The sequence below is a fragment of the Maniola jurtina genome, chromosome 8, assembly GCF_905333055.1.
Source record: "Maniola jurtina chromosome 8, ilManJurt1.1, whole genome shotgun sequence".
In the NCBI taxonomy this organism is placed as follows: Eukaryota; Metazoa; Arthropoda; class Insecta; order Lepidoptera; family Nymphalidae; genus Maniola; species Maniola jurtina.
The window spans coordinates 8,388,207-8,406,917 of NC_060036.1; the positions used below are offsets into that span (position 1 = coordinate 8,388,207).

Consider the following 18,711-nt stretch of genomic DNA (forward strand, 5'->3'; position numbering starts at 1 on the left):
TAATCTTAACAAAATGTTTAAATTTAATTGCAACGAAATCAAAAGTAGCCAGTTTACTATTTACTTTTGTGAATTTATCGAATTTTGTGTGACATGCATCTGAGCACTATCAGTAACGGACACTTTCACAGATTTTGACGCAATTCAAACAGTGACGTCGCATTTAAATTAGATTAGAGGAATTTGTCAAAGTGCTATGATATAGGCGGCAGGGGTTAATAACTGCAATCGATGCCGAAACTTTATAAGTTATGGAGATACGAACAAATCAGGTCTGCAATGAAATAAACACACGGTTACTCAATTTATTTAGTTGTTAAGAAACATGAGCATCTTACCTCGTTATTAAGCTTCAGGCAAACACAATGTTGCTCAGTGTAGAGAAAGGGTGCTGCTATTTCTGTGGAGCCGGACACTCTCAGCAGCAACAATTTGTCCTCTTTTTCCACAACGGGCCAAAGTGGTGCACTTGAGTTTTGCTCAACCTAAACAAAACAAAAAAAATTGTAAGGCCTAAAAATTCAACCTATTATGATAAAAAAAAATTAAAAAAAATCCTTACCTCTTGCCAAGGATCTCCAGATCTGTTAAACTCTTGGTACTGAATCGGAAATGGGCATTCATTAATGATGAGGAAGAACGGCGTAAATATAACCATTTTCGTTAAACTGTTGAATGTCAATTGATTCGTCACTGCCACCTAAAAGGTTAATATAGCATAATTATTGTCATAGTGGAACCAAAAATAAATAAAAAGTTAAATAAATTGTTTCTGGTATAACCTGATAAGTTCTACCCTCATTCTTGCACGTAACGACTCCTGAACTTCCGGGAACGTCCAATGAAAACTTATCCGACCACTCTCCGAATTCGACTCTGATCGCAGCCTTCTTCTTCCCGAAGAAATTCTTTGCACGGAATGAAAATAGTATCGGTTCTTTGTAGTCTTTCGGATGGAAGATAACGTTGCCGGTTTCGTCAACATTCTACAATTGAATCAAATACAATAATTTTATTATAACACACCAACGGGCCATAGAAATATTATACAAAACTAGATCCACAACTTTATCCACGTGGATTTATATTTATTTTTAAATGCCTTGGCAACTTTCCAGAATTCAGTTCAGATTTTTTTCCAGAATTCCGGATTTTCCAGAATAAAATGTATCCTATGCCCATCTCCAGGATGCAAGCTATCTGTGCACAAAATAGATGACGCTCGCGACTTCATCCACGTGGATGGATTTGGGTTTTGAAAATCCCCTGGAAACTCATTGATTATCCCGGACAAAAAGTAGCCTACGTCCGTTCCCGGGATGCAAGCCATCAATGTACTAAACGTCAAAATCTGTTAAACGGATGGGCCGCGAAGATCTAGCTTCGCATTTTTTTTGATACTATTAGTATGGAAGGAAGTATAGATTATATATTGATAATTAATTTGTTGTTAAAAGTGTAATATTAAATACATTAAATATTTAACTTGGTGACCTCCTTATTAGTACAATGATGGTGATCTATGTACCATTCTGGTATAGTAATTTTAAAAGACATTTTAAGTAAAAGTTAAAACAATTATAACCCTTATAAGCCACAAGCAAAGAAAAAGCGCCTATCACCTCAGTGTTACGGCAACTTTTTGAAAATGTTTATCTTGATATTATCTTATCTCTTAGATTTAAAATACTCCATATTATTATCGCTTTTGACTAAAAAATGTACAACATTTTCAACTTTGTTTAAAGAATAAGCTCCCAACATAACAAAAATTACTATATCCATGCATCACGTGCAGTTACATAGACATGATTGAAGTATATGATGTGTTAACAAAGCTTGTCGGATTTTGAGAAAGATCACGGCTCCAGATGCATGCCCCTAATTTGACAACAAAATAACATCGCCACAATTTAATTGTAACACAGCTCTCGTAGTCCCAGCCGTAAGACACTTAATACGCGTTTCTTGAACAAGATATTTCCTTTGGTAGTTAGTCCTCTTTAGAACTCAGGACCATCAAGATTTTTGATGTAAATTTTTGAGGTTTCCCCTGAAAAATCAGCCCTCAGTCTGATTTTGAACATCGGTTAAGCAGCTAGACCAAGTTTGCTGCAATGCAAATCTGTATTCCTTTATGGAATTATAAATGAATACAGCATTGCAAAAAGTGGTAAAATGACAGTTTTCTGTTTTTCTGATGTATTGTGTAAAAGAAAAAACTCATAGCTCATTCAGTAATTCAACAATTTTTTTTTTGACATAGTGATAGTAGATAGTATTTAGCAGCCTTTATTTATTCGAAAATGATACCAAACTTGGCCTAATAGCTTAACTAAGGTAGGTATCAAAGATCAGACTGTGGGTCTTCCACCGATCTTCATTTACATCTCAATGGCTCCAATTACCTATTAAATCCTTTTTTGGGACCTAGGGATCAATCCTACCAAAGGAAATCTCTTGAACTTTTTCGTCGTGTACAGATGAGACTGAAGCTAAATATGCCCAACATAAACATTTCTGTGCAAAAGGCTGTGGATACCCGATTCTAGTTAAATTAATCCCCATCATCTGTGCGTACTATAATGTGTTTGCACTCACCGCCAAACACGAAGTATGGCGTCTAATAAATTTACTGCAACGAGAATGTTTTATCTGCAATGATATATGGGTACACTAATATAAATGCTATGATTCCGATATTCTGAATCTAAATTACGCAAACTAGAATATTATATAGGCTCCTTCTGGCTACTGATGAACATTTGTATAATTTATACTAAGCTTATATATTAACTATGTTTACGTAAATGAGTTAAGAATGATGATACACCAGTAACAAATAAATTCGAAACCAAAAAAAAAACTGTAACAAATAATGCAGTATTTCGAATGGTTGTTAAATTTTAGTTATATAAGCCAATTAGTTTATACAGAAAATAAATAGAAAGAATGCCGGCCAAAAAATAAAAGGCACTAATAATAGTGTATCTAAACGTGATATCCATCGTAAAGGTACCTTGTTGGGTGTACTGGAATCTTTTTCTGGTTTCTTTGATTTCTGCAAGTATGTTATGCTATTTGAATTCAAAAGACTAGAATATAATATGGAGAATCACAATAATCTACTATCTATACCATCATAAAAAAAAACCGGCCAAGTGCGAGATATTTAATTATACATAGAAATTACACAACCTGTAGCAATTCTAAATGGAATCCTAAATAAAACCAATTTAGTTTTTTTAATATAGTCTAAAAATAATTACGGTATAGACAATTTTGATGGTATAGAACAAGATATTATTATTTACGTCAGAGCGGCCATACGGGTGCAGTATCGGCAGTTGATCATAATGATCTTTGTGTTGACCTTATGTTGACAGATGTCGCTCATTGCTGCTATCAGCGTCAAAACGGCAAAAATCAAGTTGCTTACAAAACAGGTCGGCAATCGCAAGTCCAGCGTAATTGTATTAGTAGAGGTCAGTGGTCATTGATGACTGCTGCACGTGTATGGCCACCGATACTCGCAGAAAAACTAAAAATGGGTTTTCGATATCGTTAGTCACTTTTATTCTATGTATAAGTTCAATATTGATATAAAAATACCCTTTATCACACACCATACTATTCACAACCTTTAACTACACTGCACCTTCAGTTATTTGTCATTTATCTGCAATGACTTCAATAGACTGGTAACGGGCTGTCATGTTTTGAAGTAAGCTCGTAGGAGTCGTTTTACCTAAATGTATGTAAACACCGCGTCAGCTTGTGTTTGACACGCATGCGCGTAGCAGCAATCTACCCGCATGCGTGTCGCACGCAAACAAATCCCCGTACGCGTAAGATTTAATTTAAAGTGAAACAAAGCAAGTATTGCATGGTAACAAAACTGTGTTCTATAAACCTTACTTATAGACTTACCCTATAGCAGAGCGTAAAGCCGGTCTTGTTAAGCATCCAGAATGGACAGTAAAGGGACAACATCTGTGTGCCCTCCACGTCCGCACTGTGCATGCCCAGCTCTAGCGTCATCAAGGACGGGCTGTCGTGTGACTCGAACGACCACACTGACAGCTCTTCGAGTTCATCCGGTAGGTTCTTGGTGCATACCCAGCATTTATCCAGGTAGTTCTGAACCTATAAATAGAAACAAGGCAATGCATATAATAAAAATTTGCTGATGGATATTATTCGGCAACCCATGGCCGTTGGGGCAGACCGAGTACCAGCTAGCGCAGTGTAAGACGACCTCCAACCCGCTGGATGGACGATCTTTTGAACGCGTAGAAGGTAGTGGCAAGTGGTTGGATGAAGAAGACGGAGGATCGTGTGTGGTGGCTTACGTCCAGCACTGGACGCAAATAGGCTGATTGATTGATTGATTTGAATCTTATATGGCTAAGTTATTTGATTTGAGAGTGAATGATGCATTTTCAATCAGAATAAATAGTATTGAGCGTTTACGGTTTGAAGGGTGCCGATCGAAGCTCTATTGGGAGAGATACGACAGATGCGAACGATATGATACGAACATCTTTCCCCGCTCGAAAAGTTGTGTTTGTCGCAGGCCCAAATAACTCACAATGAAGGGCACCGCTAAGCAGTTCTGAAGCCTAATGCCCGATTTGAGAGTTACGCATTTTCTACCTTGTCTTGCTTTTTCATACAAGTCGTTTCTCAAAATTTGTGATTTGAGTGAGTCCGGAGATCTTTCCATAATAAAGATGGAAGCTCTATCTATTGGGTGAAAGATGCAACACCTGGAACATCTCTCTCGGTTCAAAGAGTTGCGTCCGTCGCAGGCTCAGTTGAGATACGAAATGCACCGATAAGCAGTTCTATAGCTTTACGGCCGAGTTAAGAATTACGCCTTTTCTACTTATTACCTTGTCCTGTTTTTTCACGAAGGCGGTGTCAGAGGGAGATCTTACCATAATGACGATTGAAGCTCTATTGGGCAACAGATGGAACATCTAAGCAGTCCTGTAACTTTACGGCTGAGTTACGAATTACGCCTTTTCTACTTATTAATTTGTGCTACTTTTTCATGAATTTTCATGTGAATTGCAGTTTGAGAGAGATCTTACCATAATGACGATTGAAACTCTATTGGGCAACAGATGGAATATCTAAACTAAGCAGTTCTGTAACTTTACGGCTGAGTTAAGAATTACGCCTTTTCTACTCATTAATTTGTCTTACTTTTTCATGAATTTTCATGTGAATTGCAGTTTAAGAGAGATCTTACCATAATGACGATTGAAGCTCTATTGGGTGAGAGGTGTGACAGATGGAACATCTCTCCCGGCTCGAAGACTTGCGTCCGCCGCAGGCCCAGTTGAGATACAATAACGGGGACCGGTAAGCAGTTCTGAAGCTTCACGGCCGGCTTCAGAACTATGTCGTAGCAGGAAGAGGCGAATGTGTGTCGATTCGAATGCTCGAAGAAAACTTGCTCCATCGTACCTACAGCCTGAAAGAATAAAACATTAATGCGATACATTGAGGCTAATTCAGCTGTACACAATCTCTTAACTAAAATGATAGGTCTCAACTGCAAATATATTGCTATCCCTTTCATAATGCTCCCAGCAGAAAAAGATAGCACGAGATTCTGTCCTTTCAATATAAATTTCGTTTAATTTCTTATTAAATTATTCAATATTCTTGAATGCCTAAAACACCAACCGACACACATGTCTGTTCGAACGAACTGCCAAGATAATACGAAGTAAAAAAGCTAATGAATATTATGCTAGCATAATAGTGACTGCATATATTATAGCCTATATTACTTCTGAAAAAAGTAGCTTTAACATGATGAAAAAATTATTAATATAGCTTAAGTGGTTTCAGAGTTTATCGATTACAAACAAACAAACAAATCTTTCCTCTTTATAATATTATATTTCATCTTTATAGAAGGATAGACTTACCCTGAGGTAGAATTTCTCTCCACTGTTTTTGTCCTTGGAATCACATTGCAGCAATTTCGACAACTTCACTTCTTGTTGTAGTTCACGCCATACAAACGGAGACACTGATACTGTGAAACCTGTGAAATTATATACAGCAACGTTTAGCTCTCAATTACTTTAGCTAATTACAGTTTTATTACTTTTACAGGAGGCAGCTATAGACCAAGGATTAAGATAGATGAAGATCTTGTCAACAAATGATGATAAAAAAATTAATTACGAAAGATTATAACCACAAAGAGGTGTCACTTATTTCTGGCTGTCACCTTGCCCTCTTCTTTGACTTAGAGCATATTTCGTATATTTTTAATGTGTGAAAGGAAAAACGGAACCCTTATAGGATTACTTTGTTGTCTGTCGGTCTGTCTGTCTGTCTGTTTGTCCGTCTGTCGTATCTGTCAAGAAAACCTATATGGTACTTCCCTTTAACCTAAAATCATAAAACTAGGCAGCTAGGTAGATCTTATAGCACAAGTAAAGGAAAAAATCCGAAAACCGTGTCGTTTTTTTATGTCGCATAAAAAAATTAAAACATGTTCACGAAAAATTTAACAGACCGTTTACTTGCAGAATTCTACATAAATGTGTTAGGTATATCTTGTACGATGGTACGGAACCCTTCGTGTGCGAGTCCGACTCGCACTTGACCGGTTTATTATTATTATATGGCCGTAAAATATTCTCGAATTTAGATTAGGCTCAATAAGGCCATAGACCCCAGATCCGTAAATCCATTTAAGAACAAAAAAAAAAGTACCTTCGACAGAGAAAAATATCTCCGCAGTGGGAGTGTGCACAGCCTGCAGCGGCAGCCGGAGGATGTCCCCCGGCGCCACGTCGCCCAGCAGCCGCACCTCGTTGCCGCTCAGCGTCATGTAGTATACCGACACCGCCACCGACAGCGTGTTTGACACCTGTTTACATTATCACACTAATATTATAAAGGTGAAAGTTTGTGTGTATGTTTATAACATTTTCACGAGGGGAGGAAGGGAGGGAGGGAGAGAGAGAGAGAGAGCGAAGGAGGGAGAGAAAAAGTGAAGGAGGCAGAGAGAGAGAGTGCGCGCGAGAGCGAGAGAGCGCGAGAATTTGAAATTAATTTGTATTATGGTGTGTATATCAAACTGGTGGTCTCTTCCAGGTTTTGTTGTTGAGAGAGCGAAGGAGGGAGAGAGAGAGTGCGCGCGAGAGCGAGAATTTGAAATTGATTTGTGTTATGGTGTCTATATAAAACTGGTGGAGTCTCTTCCAAGGTTTTGCTGTCAGTATATCAACGGCGGCTATGGCGGCGTGCGAGATGTTCGCCTGCTGAACTGCGTTACCTGAACAATGCTCCTAAGGTATATGTGCAGGGCCGCGTCGTGCATGACGACGTCGGAGATGAGGCCGCGCGGCTCCACGGCGGCGGCGTGCGAGACGTTCTTGGAGCGCGAGTCGGCCGTGAGGCGCCGCCCTATCTGGAAGTAGCGCTTGTCCGCACGCTCGACGGGGATCGTGATTTCTTCGTCCATTTCCATGATCTGTGTTGATAAAAATCCAATAAAGCTTCCACACGCTTATATTCCAAAGAAGAAAAAATGGGATTTATGTTGTCATCTAAATCCGATGAAAGACCGCGCCTTGCCGGCAATCGGCCACCGTGCCGACAACAGACGGAAACGTTTAAGTGCGGAAACCAGCCCACAGACAAGAAGAGCCTTTTGCCGATTGCGTCTAGTAGCTCCCTACGACTGGTTTGATATTGCCTGGACGGCCTGGACCGCCTGTTAAAAGAGGTTATCACTGCACTTCCCGATGCATGACCGAAATTCCAGCACCTTGAAACTCCCAACGTCTCGTGTATTTATTTACACGGGTCGACGATTGACTCCTATTGTTCGGTTTCGTTATTCAAATCCAAGAGTACCAAAATGTGTATTAGTATTAAAGAGTTTCTTAACTACCAACTGTTTGTTGTCTGTACTAAGACTGACATACATTTTAGTATTCGGTTGGTAAAGTATCAACTTCTACAAAAAAATCTAAGTTTGTTGTGTAAAAAATGGCATAATGTTAGCAGTGGTTGAGAGATGGTAACCTTATAAAATGAAATTCATCGGAACTCTAGATTATAAATATTTACCTTAACGTTTAGTTTAAGGGGTGGTGGAGGTTCATTTAGCTTCATGATGTTAAGTCCGCCGTGCTTCAGTTGCAAGGGAACAGAAGCGCTAGGCTCTAATACGACTTCTCTGCAAACAAACTCATAATATTTGAAACCAATAATTTCAAAATCAATAAATTAGTTTCAGTACACCTAAAACGAGTTTCTGTATTCAAAAACTAAATTCAATGTCAAGTTCTTCTATATCTCCCCTAGCGCCTCTAAGGAAAGTTTGTGACATAAAAATCACAAGTAAAGATATACAACTTTGAAATATGCAAAGTCCAAATGTTATAGACATGTATTATATATAGACATTCTCGATAAAGTCAAAGTTTTCGAGGTGTTAAAACTCGTTCTAGGGGTACTAGTTTCAGTATTACATACTTGAAATCGGAGTCAATATCATCAGTGAGGAAGACGGAGAAATCTTTGTTATTCACAAGTGACAGCTTGACCGTGAGCCCGGTACAGTTGTGAAACACATACGGCGCACCCAAAAACTTTTTATCAGGTTTCTGAAATTGATATAACAAAAGGTAGGTAAATGAATTAATAGAACGAATAAATTGTAAAGGCGGGTCCAGATATGTATCATTTGGTCGGATCCGATCCGACCACTGTATCCGTAACACTGTGTCATTCGTCGTATTTCATTGTGGCCTCCTTTCAGATTACTTCATATCTAATGTTATGATCGCCGTATCAAATTATCCAGTCCTGTATTTATCTCTCGAATCGTATCCGTATCGCCTTTGATGGTAAAACCGAGTGGATATGGAACAAGCTGGTTCGCGTATCGTATCAGAGCGGCGTACATGCGGTCGGACGAATTATATATATCTGGACCAGGCCTATGCGTCGAGCTCACTGCCAATGGAGTAGAACATCTGGTTTAGCACAACTGACGATCTATCGGATACATTACAGTGAACACAAAATGCGGAACTTTGAACTCAGTGTTCTAGCTCACTAACATGTGGGATCGAAGCTTAAAGTAATATTAAAGTTTTCCTCACACTATCGTCTATCTTCGACTTTGAGAGGACTGATGTGTCAGTGTCCCCAACAGCGGCCGAGAACGAGTTGCCCAGTTGAGTCAATACCTGAAAAAATATGCATATGAAAACGTGAACATTACTCCTCTACTTGTCCTAGATTAAGAACCTGTTTAGCAAACGTCAGATAAATTTTATCTGACCAATTAATTTGTCGTTGTGACAGTCTTTGTACTGAAAATCTGTCAAAATGTCAAATTTATTTATATTATTTATATAAAGTTTATCTGGTGGTAAACAGGCCCTTAGTTTGTTCATTAAGGGAAGTGACCGAATGTTTAGAGCCCAAATCTTCTTCTTCCTGACGTCATCCCAAAAGTTATTCCATACACCTATATACTTGAACTATGAAGTACACCAAGGTACAAGGTAACAGGTTGGTTAACAAGAGCTGGCACGCTTACAGTACTAATACAAATGCAATTTTATTAGGCAGCATGTTCTAAAAAAACGATTGTCAAAGAAAGTGATAATGTGGATGTGACACGTTTACCTAGAAGATGCCTATTCACTCTTTTATTGAAGATACCCGTATTGTAATTGGTAGGAAACACCGATCGCAAAGAGCATTCCAAACCTTAGCCATGCGTATGAGAAATGATGATGCAACGTTTCGTGCGTCGTGGTTATCGTGGAGATGGGATGTCGACGACATAAGGATGGAAACACGCCCAACGTCTTGCGGTTCGAAAAGGGGGGACAAGATCGAAAACTTCCTATACACACTCACAGAAGTATATCCTATAAAACACCGAAAAGCCGGCGAGCTTACGGCGGTGATCGAGACTTTGAAGTTTCGCCAGCAGAATAATTCTGTGGCCTGGTACTAAAAGGGCCAAAGTACGTTTTTATATGAAACGAGATTGTAATGCCAGTCTATTGTAAAAGTATGATATTTTTTTGTGCTAAAAGGGCGTTAGTGTATTAACAATCTTTCAAAAGTTACTATGTAAAAAAGGCCAATGTAGTGTGCGCTTTCATACAGTTAAGTAAAAAAATAAAAATGATGAAAGGGCTGAAGCATACTTAAGCCGATAAGAAATTATTAATTTTTACTTTCCTAGTAATAGGGTAAGAACTAAAACGATCAAAGTTAACATTAGCCCTTTTTTGTGATATAATTTTAGTTTGCTGCTTTATATATATCAAAGCAAAATAGACCAATGTATACATTGGTCCATTTTGCACTAAGCCAGTAATATTTTTACTAATATCCAAATGTTAAAAAGACCAAAGTAATGGTTGAAGAATTTCCAAAAAAGTCAACTAAGGTTGTCAATGGGTTGAGTAGACGCCAATGAGAGCCTCAATAGCTCAACGGTTGAGGAGCGGACTGAATTCCGAAAGGTTGGCGGTTCACACCTCACCCGTTGCACTATTGTCGTACCTACTCCTAACACAGCTTTGCGCTTAGTTGGAGGGGAAAGGGGAATATTAGTCATGATTAGCATGGCTAATAATAATCTTTAAAAAAAATGGACCCGAAAATACTTCTTCATTAATCAAAGTGAAACTAGAACTGAACTATGTCAAACTATGTTCCTTAGTACATTATCACTATCATTGAAAAAAGTAAGAGTAGTTGTTGAGAAAAAAAGGAACTCAGAGGTAGGAATACTTTCTGAAGATCAGCGAGGAAGGCACCAAAAGCAGAAAAGAATTAGCGAGGCCAGTAAGATGGAAGTAGAAAAAATTTAAATTGCAGTTAGAAGTGGAGCCTAACTTAGAAAAGAAACAAGAAATTGAGACAGAAAGATATGAAAATGAATAGCTGTATGAGTCTTCATATGCTGACAAAAAAAGAGACAATGAAAAAGCTAAAGTAAATGACAAAGTTATACTTAAGTTATCTTTCAACACCTTATTGAACAGCAGGGTTCAGTTTTTACAAGCGACAATTATGGACCCTGAACTTAACAATTTATAGAGTATCACAATCATCAGCAGATGCATATTGTTTATTATGGGATGAAACAATTGCTGGTAGAGGAGGACAAGAAATAGCTTTTTGTTTATATCACAATCTGAACACCCTGCCTAATAACATAGGCGAAATTAACATGTATAGTGACAGCTGCCCAGGACAGAATCGAAATATTTATGTTGCTATTATGATCATGTATTTTATAGAAAACTCTATCAACTCGCCAAGCAAAACCTTAAGTTTTTAGAACCAGGCCACACACATATGGAAGGAGACACTATACATGCTTCTATAGAAAAAGCTAAAAAAAACTGCAATGAAAATAGAATTACCAAAAGACTGGGCAAATTGTAGAAATGCAACAGTCACAGTTCTACAACTTCCAAAAACTACTCACTACACAATACGTACACCGAAAGATAAATTCAGTGAAAGAAAAGGTCAATGTGAATAAAATAAAATGGATACAGTGTAGAAAAATAGATCCAGGGGTATTATACTACAAATACTCATTTGATGATAGTAAATAATTATTCAAAGTGCTAAGTTTAAAAAGAAACCGAAATATGACACGTTCACAATCAGAAGATACTGCAACAGTTATAGCACCTCTCATGCCCCTAAATCAGAGACCTATTAAACTCCCTGCACCAAAAGTCAGAGACCTGCAATCATTTCTGGAGTACCTCCAACCATCCAGCTGTCCATTTTATGAGTCTTTGGAGACTGGCCCCGAAATGGAGGATATTGTGTCATGTTCTGATGAAGAAAATTAAAAATATTGTAATCTCTCCTTAATAAAATTTCTTAGAAAAACAACATTGGCCTTTTTAATTTTATACATAATTGGGAACTAACATAATAATTGTCATCAGTGCTAAAGGGGCTTAAGTTGTTAATATTTTCCAAAATATCATTTTTTTCTTAAATTAGAATTTAATTCATAAATCTACTTAAAAACATAAATCAAATAAAAGTGAAATATCTTTGCCATACTACATATAACACCTAAAATAATAACTATGTATGCTGATTCATTCTTATAACGCTCATTACTGAAAATAATGATTATTGATATTGGCCCTATTAGCACCAGGCCACAGAATTAATTTGCAGTAATTTAACGTCTCATTATGAATCGGTACGCTTTACCTCCATCCCGCTGCGAGTGATCGTGATCTCCAATGTTTCGCTGCTCGAGACTGTGATGGTCTTGCTGGCCTGGCGCTGCGCCACGGCTTGTATGTTGTTTGCGTCGTCCGAAGTATCGATAGAGAGCTGGTTCTCTTGTGGACGCATTACCACCTGCACAATACATTTCGTACCTTTAAAACTTCCTATTTTAGGCAAAATATCAAGGAAGCTGTGATAGCCTAGTGGTTAGAACGTCCGACTCCTTAATCGGAAGTCGCGGGTTCGATCCCGGGCACGCACCTCTCTATTTTTTCAGTTATGTGCGTTTTAAGCAATTAAATATCACTTGCTTTAACGGTGAAGAAAAACATCGTGAGTAGTAAACCTGCAAGCCTGAGAGTTCTCCATGTACTCAAAGGTGTGTTAAATCTGACAATCCGCATTGGGCCAGCATGGTAGATCATGGCCTAAGCCCTTCTCACTTTGAGAACAGATCCGTGCTCAGTAGTGGGCCGGCAATGGGTTGATTATGTCATGTCATCAAGGGAGCTTCTGTGTACATCTATTAGATACATATAAAAGGATTAACTAACCGAAGTACTCCTATTAACATCCTACTTATCCTCCCTGGTAAAAATATTTACTACTAGCTTATGTCCGCGACTTCGTCCACGTGGATTTAGGTTTTTCGTAATCCCGTGGGCTATGTAGACTATGTGCTAATCTAGGATATTATCTATCATCATTCCTCAGCCAAATCCATCCAGTAGTTTTTGCGTGAAGGAATAACAAACATACACCCACACATATCCACAAACTTTCGCCTTTATTACGTGTGATAGTTTGATTTATTTCAAATCTTCTCAGTTCCTAACAAACTAATATTTATTTATTTATTAGGACACCAGAAAATTATAATATTAATACATTCTTAAATCTATATATACACACACACATTATTAAATATATAACTTATTAATTAGGTGTCACAACTTGTGCCAAAAGAAATAAAAAAATAATTCTTATTAAACAATAAAAAAGTTTACAATGTACAAAATTTATGCCTTAAAATAAAGTAATTATCTAGCAATGAGTATATTTCAATTAAACTTACCTCCATTTTGAGCTCCCACGGTACGTGTTTGTACTGGGAGTCTTTCAGTACCTCTACTGGCTCTATGAGAGGCTCCCACATGGCACGCCCAATGTTGTAGTACGACACTTGCATTGCCCACGTAGTTTCCATAAACAACTGTTAATAACAATTTATACATTAAAAAAACCGGCCAAGTGCGAGTCAGACTCGCCTACTGAGGGTTCCATACTCAGGCATTTCTTCCAACATTTTTCAAGACAAATCAAAAACTATTATGCATAAAAATATTAATTATTTGTTCATTAATTTTTTTGTGGTGTAACCACAAATTCACGGTTTTCGGTTTTTTCCTTTACTTGTGCTATAAGACCTACGTACCTGCCCAATTTCATGATTCTAGGTCAACGGGAAGTACCCTATAGGTTATCTTGACAAACACGACAGACGGACAGACGGACAGCGAAGGCTGTGTGTAGGGTCCCGTTGACACCCTACGGGTATGCAACCCTAAAAAGTATACCAAGTCATATAAACAAGATTTATAATAATAATTATAATAGCCAAGTTAATCCAAAATAAAAATGCCACAGTAAATACTTACATCAGAACTCCAGTCCTTAACTTGACCAGTCAATGAAGCCTGCATTACAAGTACTGGAATTGTTTCATTACCGATCTCCATTTCCAAAGCCAACACTATAGATGGGCTCGACATAAGGCATATCTCTCCCACTGGTGGTTTGACTACCTCTTGACCAGGTGTTTCTTCTAAATCGAGAGCTTCTACGGCTTCCTCTAAACAAAAAACATATGTAGCAATTGAATATCTACATACAGTAGCCAGCAAGAAATATTGTACATCAACCTTTAGAAAGAGAATTCGGATTCGCAGAGTGTTGTCTCTGTCACTCATACCTATGTTACGTTTTGTCGGTCTCAACAACAAAGACAACGCTCTACGAAACCGCTATCTCTTTCTACAGCGAGGCTGGAGGTCTTCCCACACTGTCTTAGTCTTACCTGTCTTTAAAAACCAGTATGAGGTGGGTTTAAAAGGCTTAATGTCCCACAGACGGTCGTAGAATATTGGTTTGTTCTCTTGTTCGACGCAATCTTCCTCGCTGCTTGTGACCGTCGCTAGTACCCGATTCAGTAACGCGATAATTTCTGTGCGAAATACAATAAAAATTATTATATTAAATAAAAGAAGTAGATATCATACCTGCATAGCTAAAGTGAATACTTTAAACTTGTGTCGCATTCGTAGACCAATATCTCTTCTATTCACGTGCGTGATAATCACCGAACACGAATTATATACGCCATATAATATTAATGTAACATATCTATAGTATAGTAATATATAGTAGTAGGTCATTGATAAAGGAAGAACAATTTATGTAGACTCAACTGCAGTACATAATTTATGCGAATGAAATTAGTTTTACAAAAAAAAAAAAACAAAACTTAACTAAAAATATATGTCCTAAAATAGGTTAATCGGAGAAGTAAGCGCGACGCAATGGACCCCGCAGACCGGACACTGCGCCCTCCGCTACCATACGCTCCTCTATCTTACGCAGTTTTAGGTCGAAATCCATAGAGCGCACTTTGACTTTGCCTAGTTTCAGTTAAAACGAGACAGATTTATGCCAGTGGTATAACGCTGTCTCGTTTTAACGTATCTTAAGTCTGCGCAAAGTCAAAATGCGCTCTATAGATTTCGACGTTAGATGCCATCGCTTTTTGCCAGCAGCGAGCCACTTTGACGAAATAACGACATATTGGCGTGAAACGTGTGTAACGACAAGAGTGAAAAGAAGAAGTGACTAACCCGGCGACACAGTGATCTTGATGTCCGTGAGAGCGATGTCCACATGCATGCCCTGTCCGGGAGGCTGCGAGAGAGCGAGCGACAGATGCGCGGGCGCGAGCAGGAAGCGCGGCGCGGCGGACAGCTGCGCGCCCAGGCGCCGGACAGTCACCTGCAGCCCGGACACTGCGCCGTCCGCTACCATACGCTCCTCCGTCTTGCGCAGCTTAAGGCGCATCTCCATCTATTGGCACGCATTTTTTTCCATCTTTACACTTTTTTTGCTTAAAACTTAAAAATGTATGTGTATGATCCGATAAAATAAATCTGTATGGTACAACATACAACTCTTTTGGAGGAGTTGTGTTGTGTTACGTGATGATGGTGCGTTTTGCTTGCTTGCTTTACCAGTTTGTTTGTCTGGTGGGAGGCTTCGGCCGTGGTTAGTTACTACCCTCCCGGCAAAGCCGTGCCGCCAAGCGATTTTGCTATTCGGTATGATGCCTTTGACTGCCAGTCACATGATGGTAAATGACGATGCAGTCTAAGCTGGAAGCGGGCGAACTTGGAAGGGGTATGGCGGTGTCTACAAGGTATCGTAACGGATCCCTAAATCGCTCGGCGGAATGATTTTGCCGGTTTATCAAACATTGTTCATCAAAATTATACTGTTTTTGTTCAGTTTAAAGTAGTTTTGACTGGATAAGCGTTTTGACTGTAACTAAATAATTATGTATAGTAAGATGAATATGTAAGAGAAGATAGGGAGTACAAAAAGAGAACTAGAATGGGTTGTTGTCACTCACATTGAGAACAAGGGCATCGCACTCCTTCTGCTCTAGCGACTCCACCAGTATGATGTCGGGCTGCTCGATCTTGATGTTGACAGTCATCATCGCCAGCTTCGGCTCCGCCACTGAAGGCGCTGACACCACGGACACCTTTTTTCTCTACAAAGTACCAAAGTTAAAAGTTAGTCTTTACTAGCTGATGACTTCATTCGCGTGGATTTAAGTTTATTTTTCCGGGATAAGAAGTAATCTATTATGTCTGTCTAATGGGAAGATCAATACGACTGTTGAAACGTGAAAAGCTAACAGACAAACACACTTTCGCATTTATAATATGGGTAATGATAAGTAACCTAAATCCTTCTCATCCCAAGAGGAGATCCATGCTCAGTAGTAGACCGGCAATGGAAACCACCGACAAACGAAAAAAATAAGAAACAATCTAATATTATATAGGCGACAGTTTGTGTGTATGTGTGTCTACTTGTTACTCTTTCACGCAAAAACTACTAGACGGACTTGGCTGAAATTTAGAATGAAGATAGATTATACCCTCGATTAACACAGCAGGCTACATTTTATTCCGAAAAATTGAAGAGTTCCTAAGGGACCTAAGGGTAAAAAAACCTATATCTATATAGGGTTGAAGGGTTCCTAAGGGTAAAAAAACCTATATCGACGCGAACGAAGTTGCGGGCATTAACTAGTGAAACAATAATGTTCTTACGGTCACGTTGTCCAAAGACCTTTCAGTCTGCAACTTCACAGCTTTAACATCTTCTATGGGTTCAGAGTCTGGCGTTGCGTCACTCAAGCCAGTAGTCATAAACTCGGCAATCTTGTTTAGGAAATCCATTGCAAGGATTAGATTGAAGCTAAATATCCTCATATCAACTGGAAGAAAACAAGTATTTTTAGTAGGTACCCTTAGTAGGTACTCGTTTGCATATCTGAATAAAAATAAGTAAAATGGACCTAACCCCCTTGTTTTAAGTCATAGATTTGTCATCGAATTTTCTATATCTGCAGCAGTTATAGTGCATCCATACATCTATCTGTATGGACGAGTTAAACTCTCCATACCCTTAGTACATCTCAATAACGTTGATAGATGAGGAAAATAGACCCTATCCCCTTATGCTCAAGTCATAGAATCATTGCAAATGTTTCTATATCTACAGCAGATATAGTGCATCCATACATTTATCTATATGGACAAGTTAGAGCCTTGAAATAAGACAGTTTAGATCCCTTTTACATTGACTTCTGGTTACGATACTAGTAGAAATCTTTTTGTCTCAATCTTGAATTTAAGTACAAGTATGCTGTCTATCTTGTTAGGCTTGGGCCTAAACAAAACCTTGCAAACAAAAAAAAAACTACTTAGGTGGATATTGGTATCCACCTAAGTAGTTTTTTTTTGTTTGCAAGGTGGCTTGATCCAGAGTGTTCTAAGCTATAATCCAAGAAAATCGGTTCGGCCGTTTGAAAGTTATCAGCTCTTTTCTAGTTACTGTAACCTTCACTTGTCGGGGGTGTTATAAATTTTTAATTTACACTTGTTAAAAGATGACGTGATCATTTTTTCGCGTCATCTATTATGAATCTAATTGGTAGACTGAATACATAACCTCTCCTCTCAAGCGGAGATTGATATCGGGCCTTAATCTAGAAGATATAGTATGTATGATATTATATTTATTCGTGAAGTGAATCTTACCGAAGGTATCACCGTTCTTCATGGTGTAAGTAATGTCGATCATGCTGCGTATCTTTTCGGGTGTCTCCATGATTTTCTCTACTGTTTCATTTGACACGGAACGCTTTACTTCTTGTTTGTCGCGTCGCCTTTCTAAATACCTGGTGATGCAAGTTATTCATATGCCATATTTAACAGGTGCCAAGTTAATCTATCTATAATATATTGACTGTGGTATCACGCCTTCTAGACTAGTATAAAAGTGCAATGTGAATAATTTTTATGCGATTTGAATCCCAGAAACTTATTTATGTTTTCTGCTAAAGGACAATCTACATCTTGGTAAATTAACATGGAATAGGCCGTCGAAGTTCATTTGTCCATCCCTCTGATGTGATACAGCAAAAATTGTGAAAATCAGGATTAATTTACAGATTATCTTGTAATACTTTGCTGGCTCTATGCCTACAAGACAATTTTAGCCTCTGACACTATACTCTATCCGCCCTATCTTTTCACTGCCCGATTCTTTTCCACCTTAGGCATCCGAGTCAACAATGTAGTGCCAATAGTGAAATTCCAGAAAAACCTAGGATATAGATAAAAATATAGGATCAAAACGCAATCTCACCTCGTTATTTTAGCTCCACGGCCTGGCCTGGTGTCATCAAGAGTGCAGTCCACCAGTAGCACTGAAGTGTGTATGGAACCGTCCGAGAACATTCGACCCTTCACTGATAGTAACGCTAAACAGAAACGGGCCAGATCCACGTCTTTTACTAACATTGAATCCTCCGACTAAAACAAACATTGAAATATGAATAAATTGAGTTATAGTTTTGGATATTTTTCGTTGAAAATAATATATAAATAGCACCACAAATTAAACGTGAAGATACTTACGGCATCAATATAGCTCTTTGAACATAAAAAAAATCTAAACCTAAATGGTCTAAAAATCTAGAAAACTACAGTGTGAAATTTTTGTTTATAAAACTCATAAAATTATTTGTTTCATTTTGAGTATATAGGTTTCTAGATTAGTAGGATGGCATTAAATTTTCAA

The 18,711-nt window shown here is 38.3% G+C and overlaps 1 protein-coding gene across 3 annotated transcripts in view; it reads right to left on the reverse strand.

The window, feature by feature from the left end:
• The window catches only part of LOC123867557 (vacuolar protein sorting-associated protein 13), a 49,120-nt gene that overhangs the window by 10,044 nt on the left and 20,365 nt on the right, over positions 1-18,711 (reverse strand). The window contains exons 26-46 of one of the 3 annotated variants that reach the window (XM_045909642.1): positions 18,277-18,443; positions 17,667-17,806; positions 16,674-16,840; positions 15,962-16,105; positions 15,177-15,399; positions 14,363-14,509; positions 13,944-14,137; positions 13,361-13,498; positions 12,265-12,417; positions 9,150-9,236; positions 8,518-8,648; positions 8,110-8,218; positions 7,310-7,507; positions 6,745-6,901; positions 5,946-6,064; positions 5,258-5,482; positions 3,931-4,146; positions 2,602-2,655; positions 783-986; positions 563-700; positions 339-485 (exon numbers count right to left, since the gene is read on the reverse strand). In XM_045909642.1, the coding sequence (XP_045765598.1) occupies positions 339-485; positions 563-700; positions 783-986; positions 2,602-2,655; positions 3,931-4,146; positions 5,258-5,482; positions 5,946-6,064; positions 6,745-6,901; positions 7,310-7,507; positions 8,110-8,218; positions 8,518-8,648; positions 9,150-9,236; positions 12,265-12,417; positions 13,361-13,498; positions 13,944-14,137; positions 14,363-14,509; positions 15,177-15,399; positions 15,962-16,105; positions 16,674-16,840; positions 17,667-17,806; positions 18,277-18,443 (3,258 nt within the window). Of the gene's footprint in view, positions 1-338; positions 486-562; positions 701-782; positions 987-2,601; positions 2,656-3,019; positions 3,062-3,930; positions 4,147-5,257; positions 5,483-5,945; positions 6,065-6,744; positions 6,902-7,309; positions 7,508-8,109; positions 8,219-8,517; positions 8,649-9,149; positions 9,237-12,264; positions 12,418-13,360; positions 13,499-13,943; positions 14,138-14,362; positions 14,510-15,176; positions 15,400-15,961; positions 16,106-16,673; positions 16,841-17,666; positions 17,807-18,276; positions 18,444-18,711 lie in introns of all 3 variants that reach the window. The other 2 variants (XM_045909643.1, XM_045909644.1) reach the window with 2 other exon arrangements.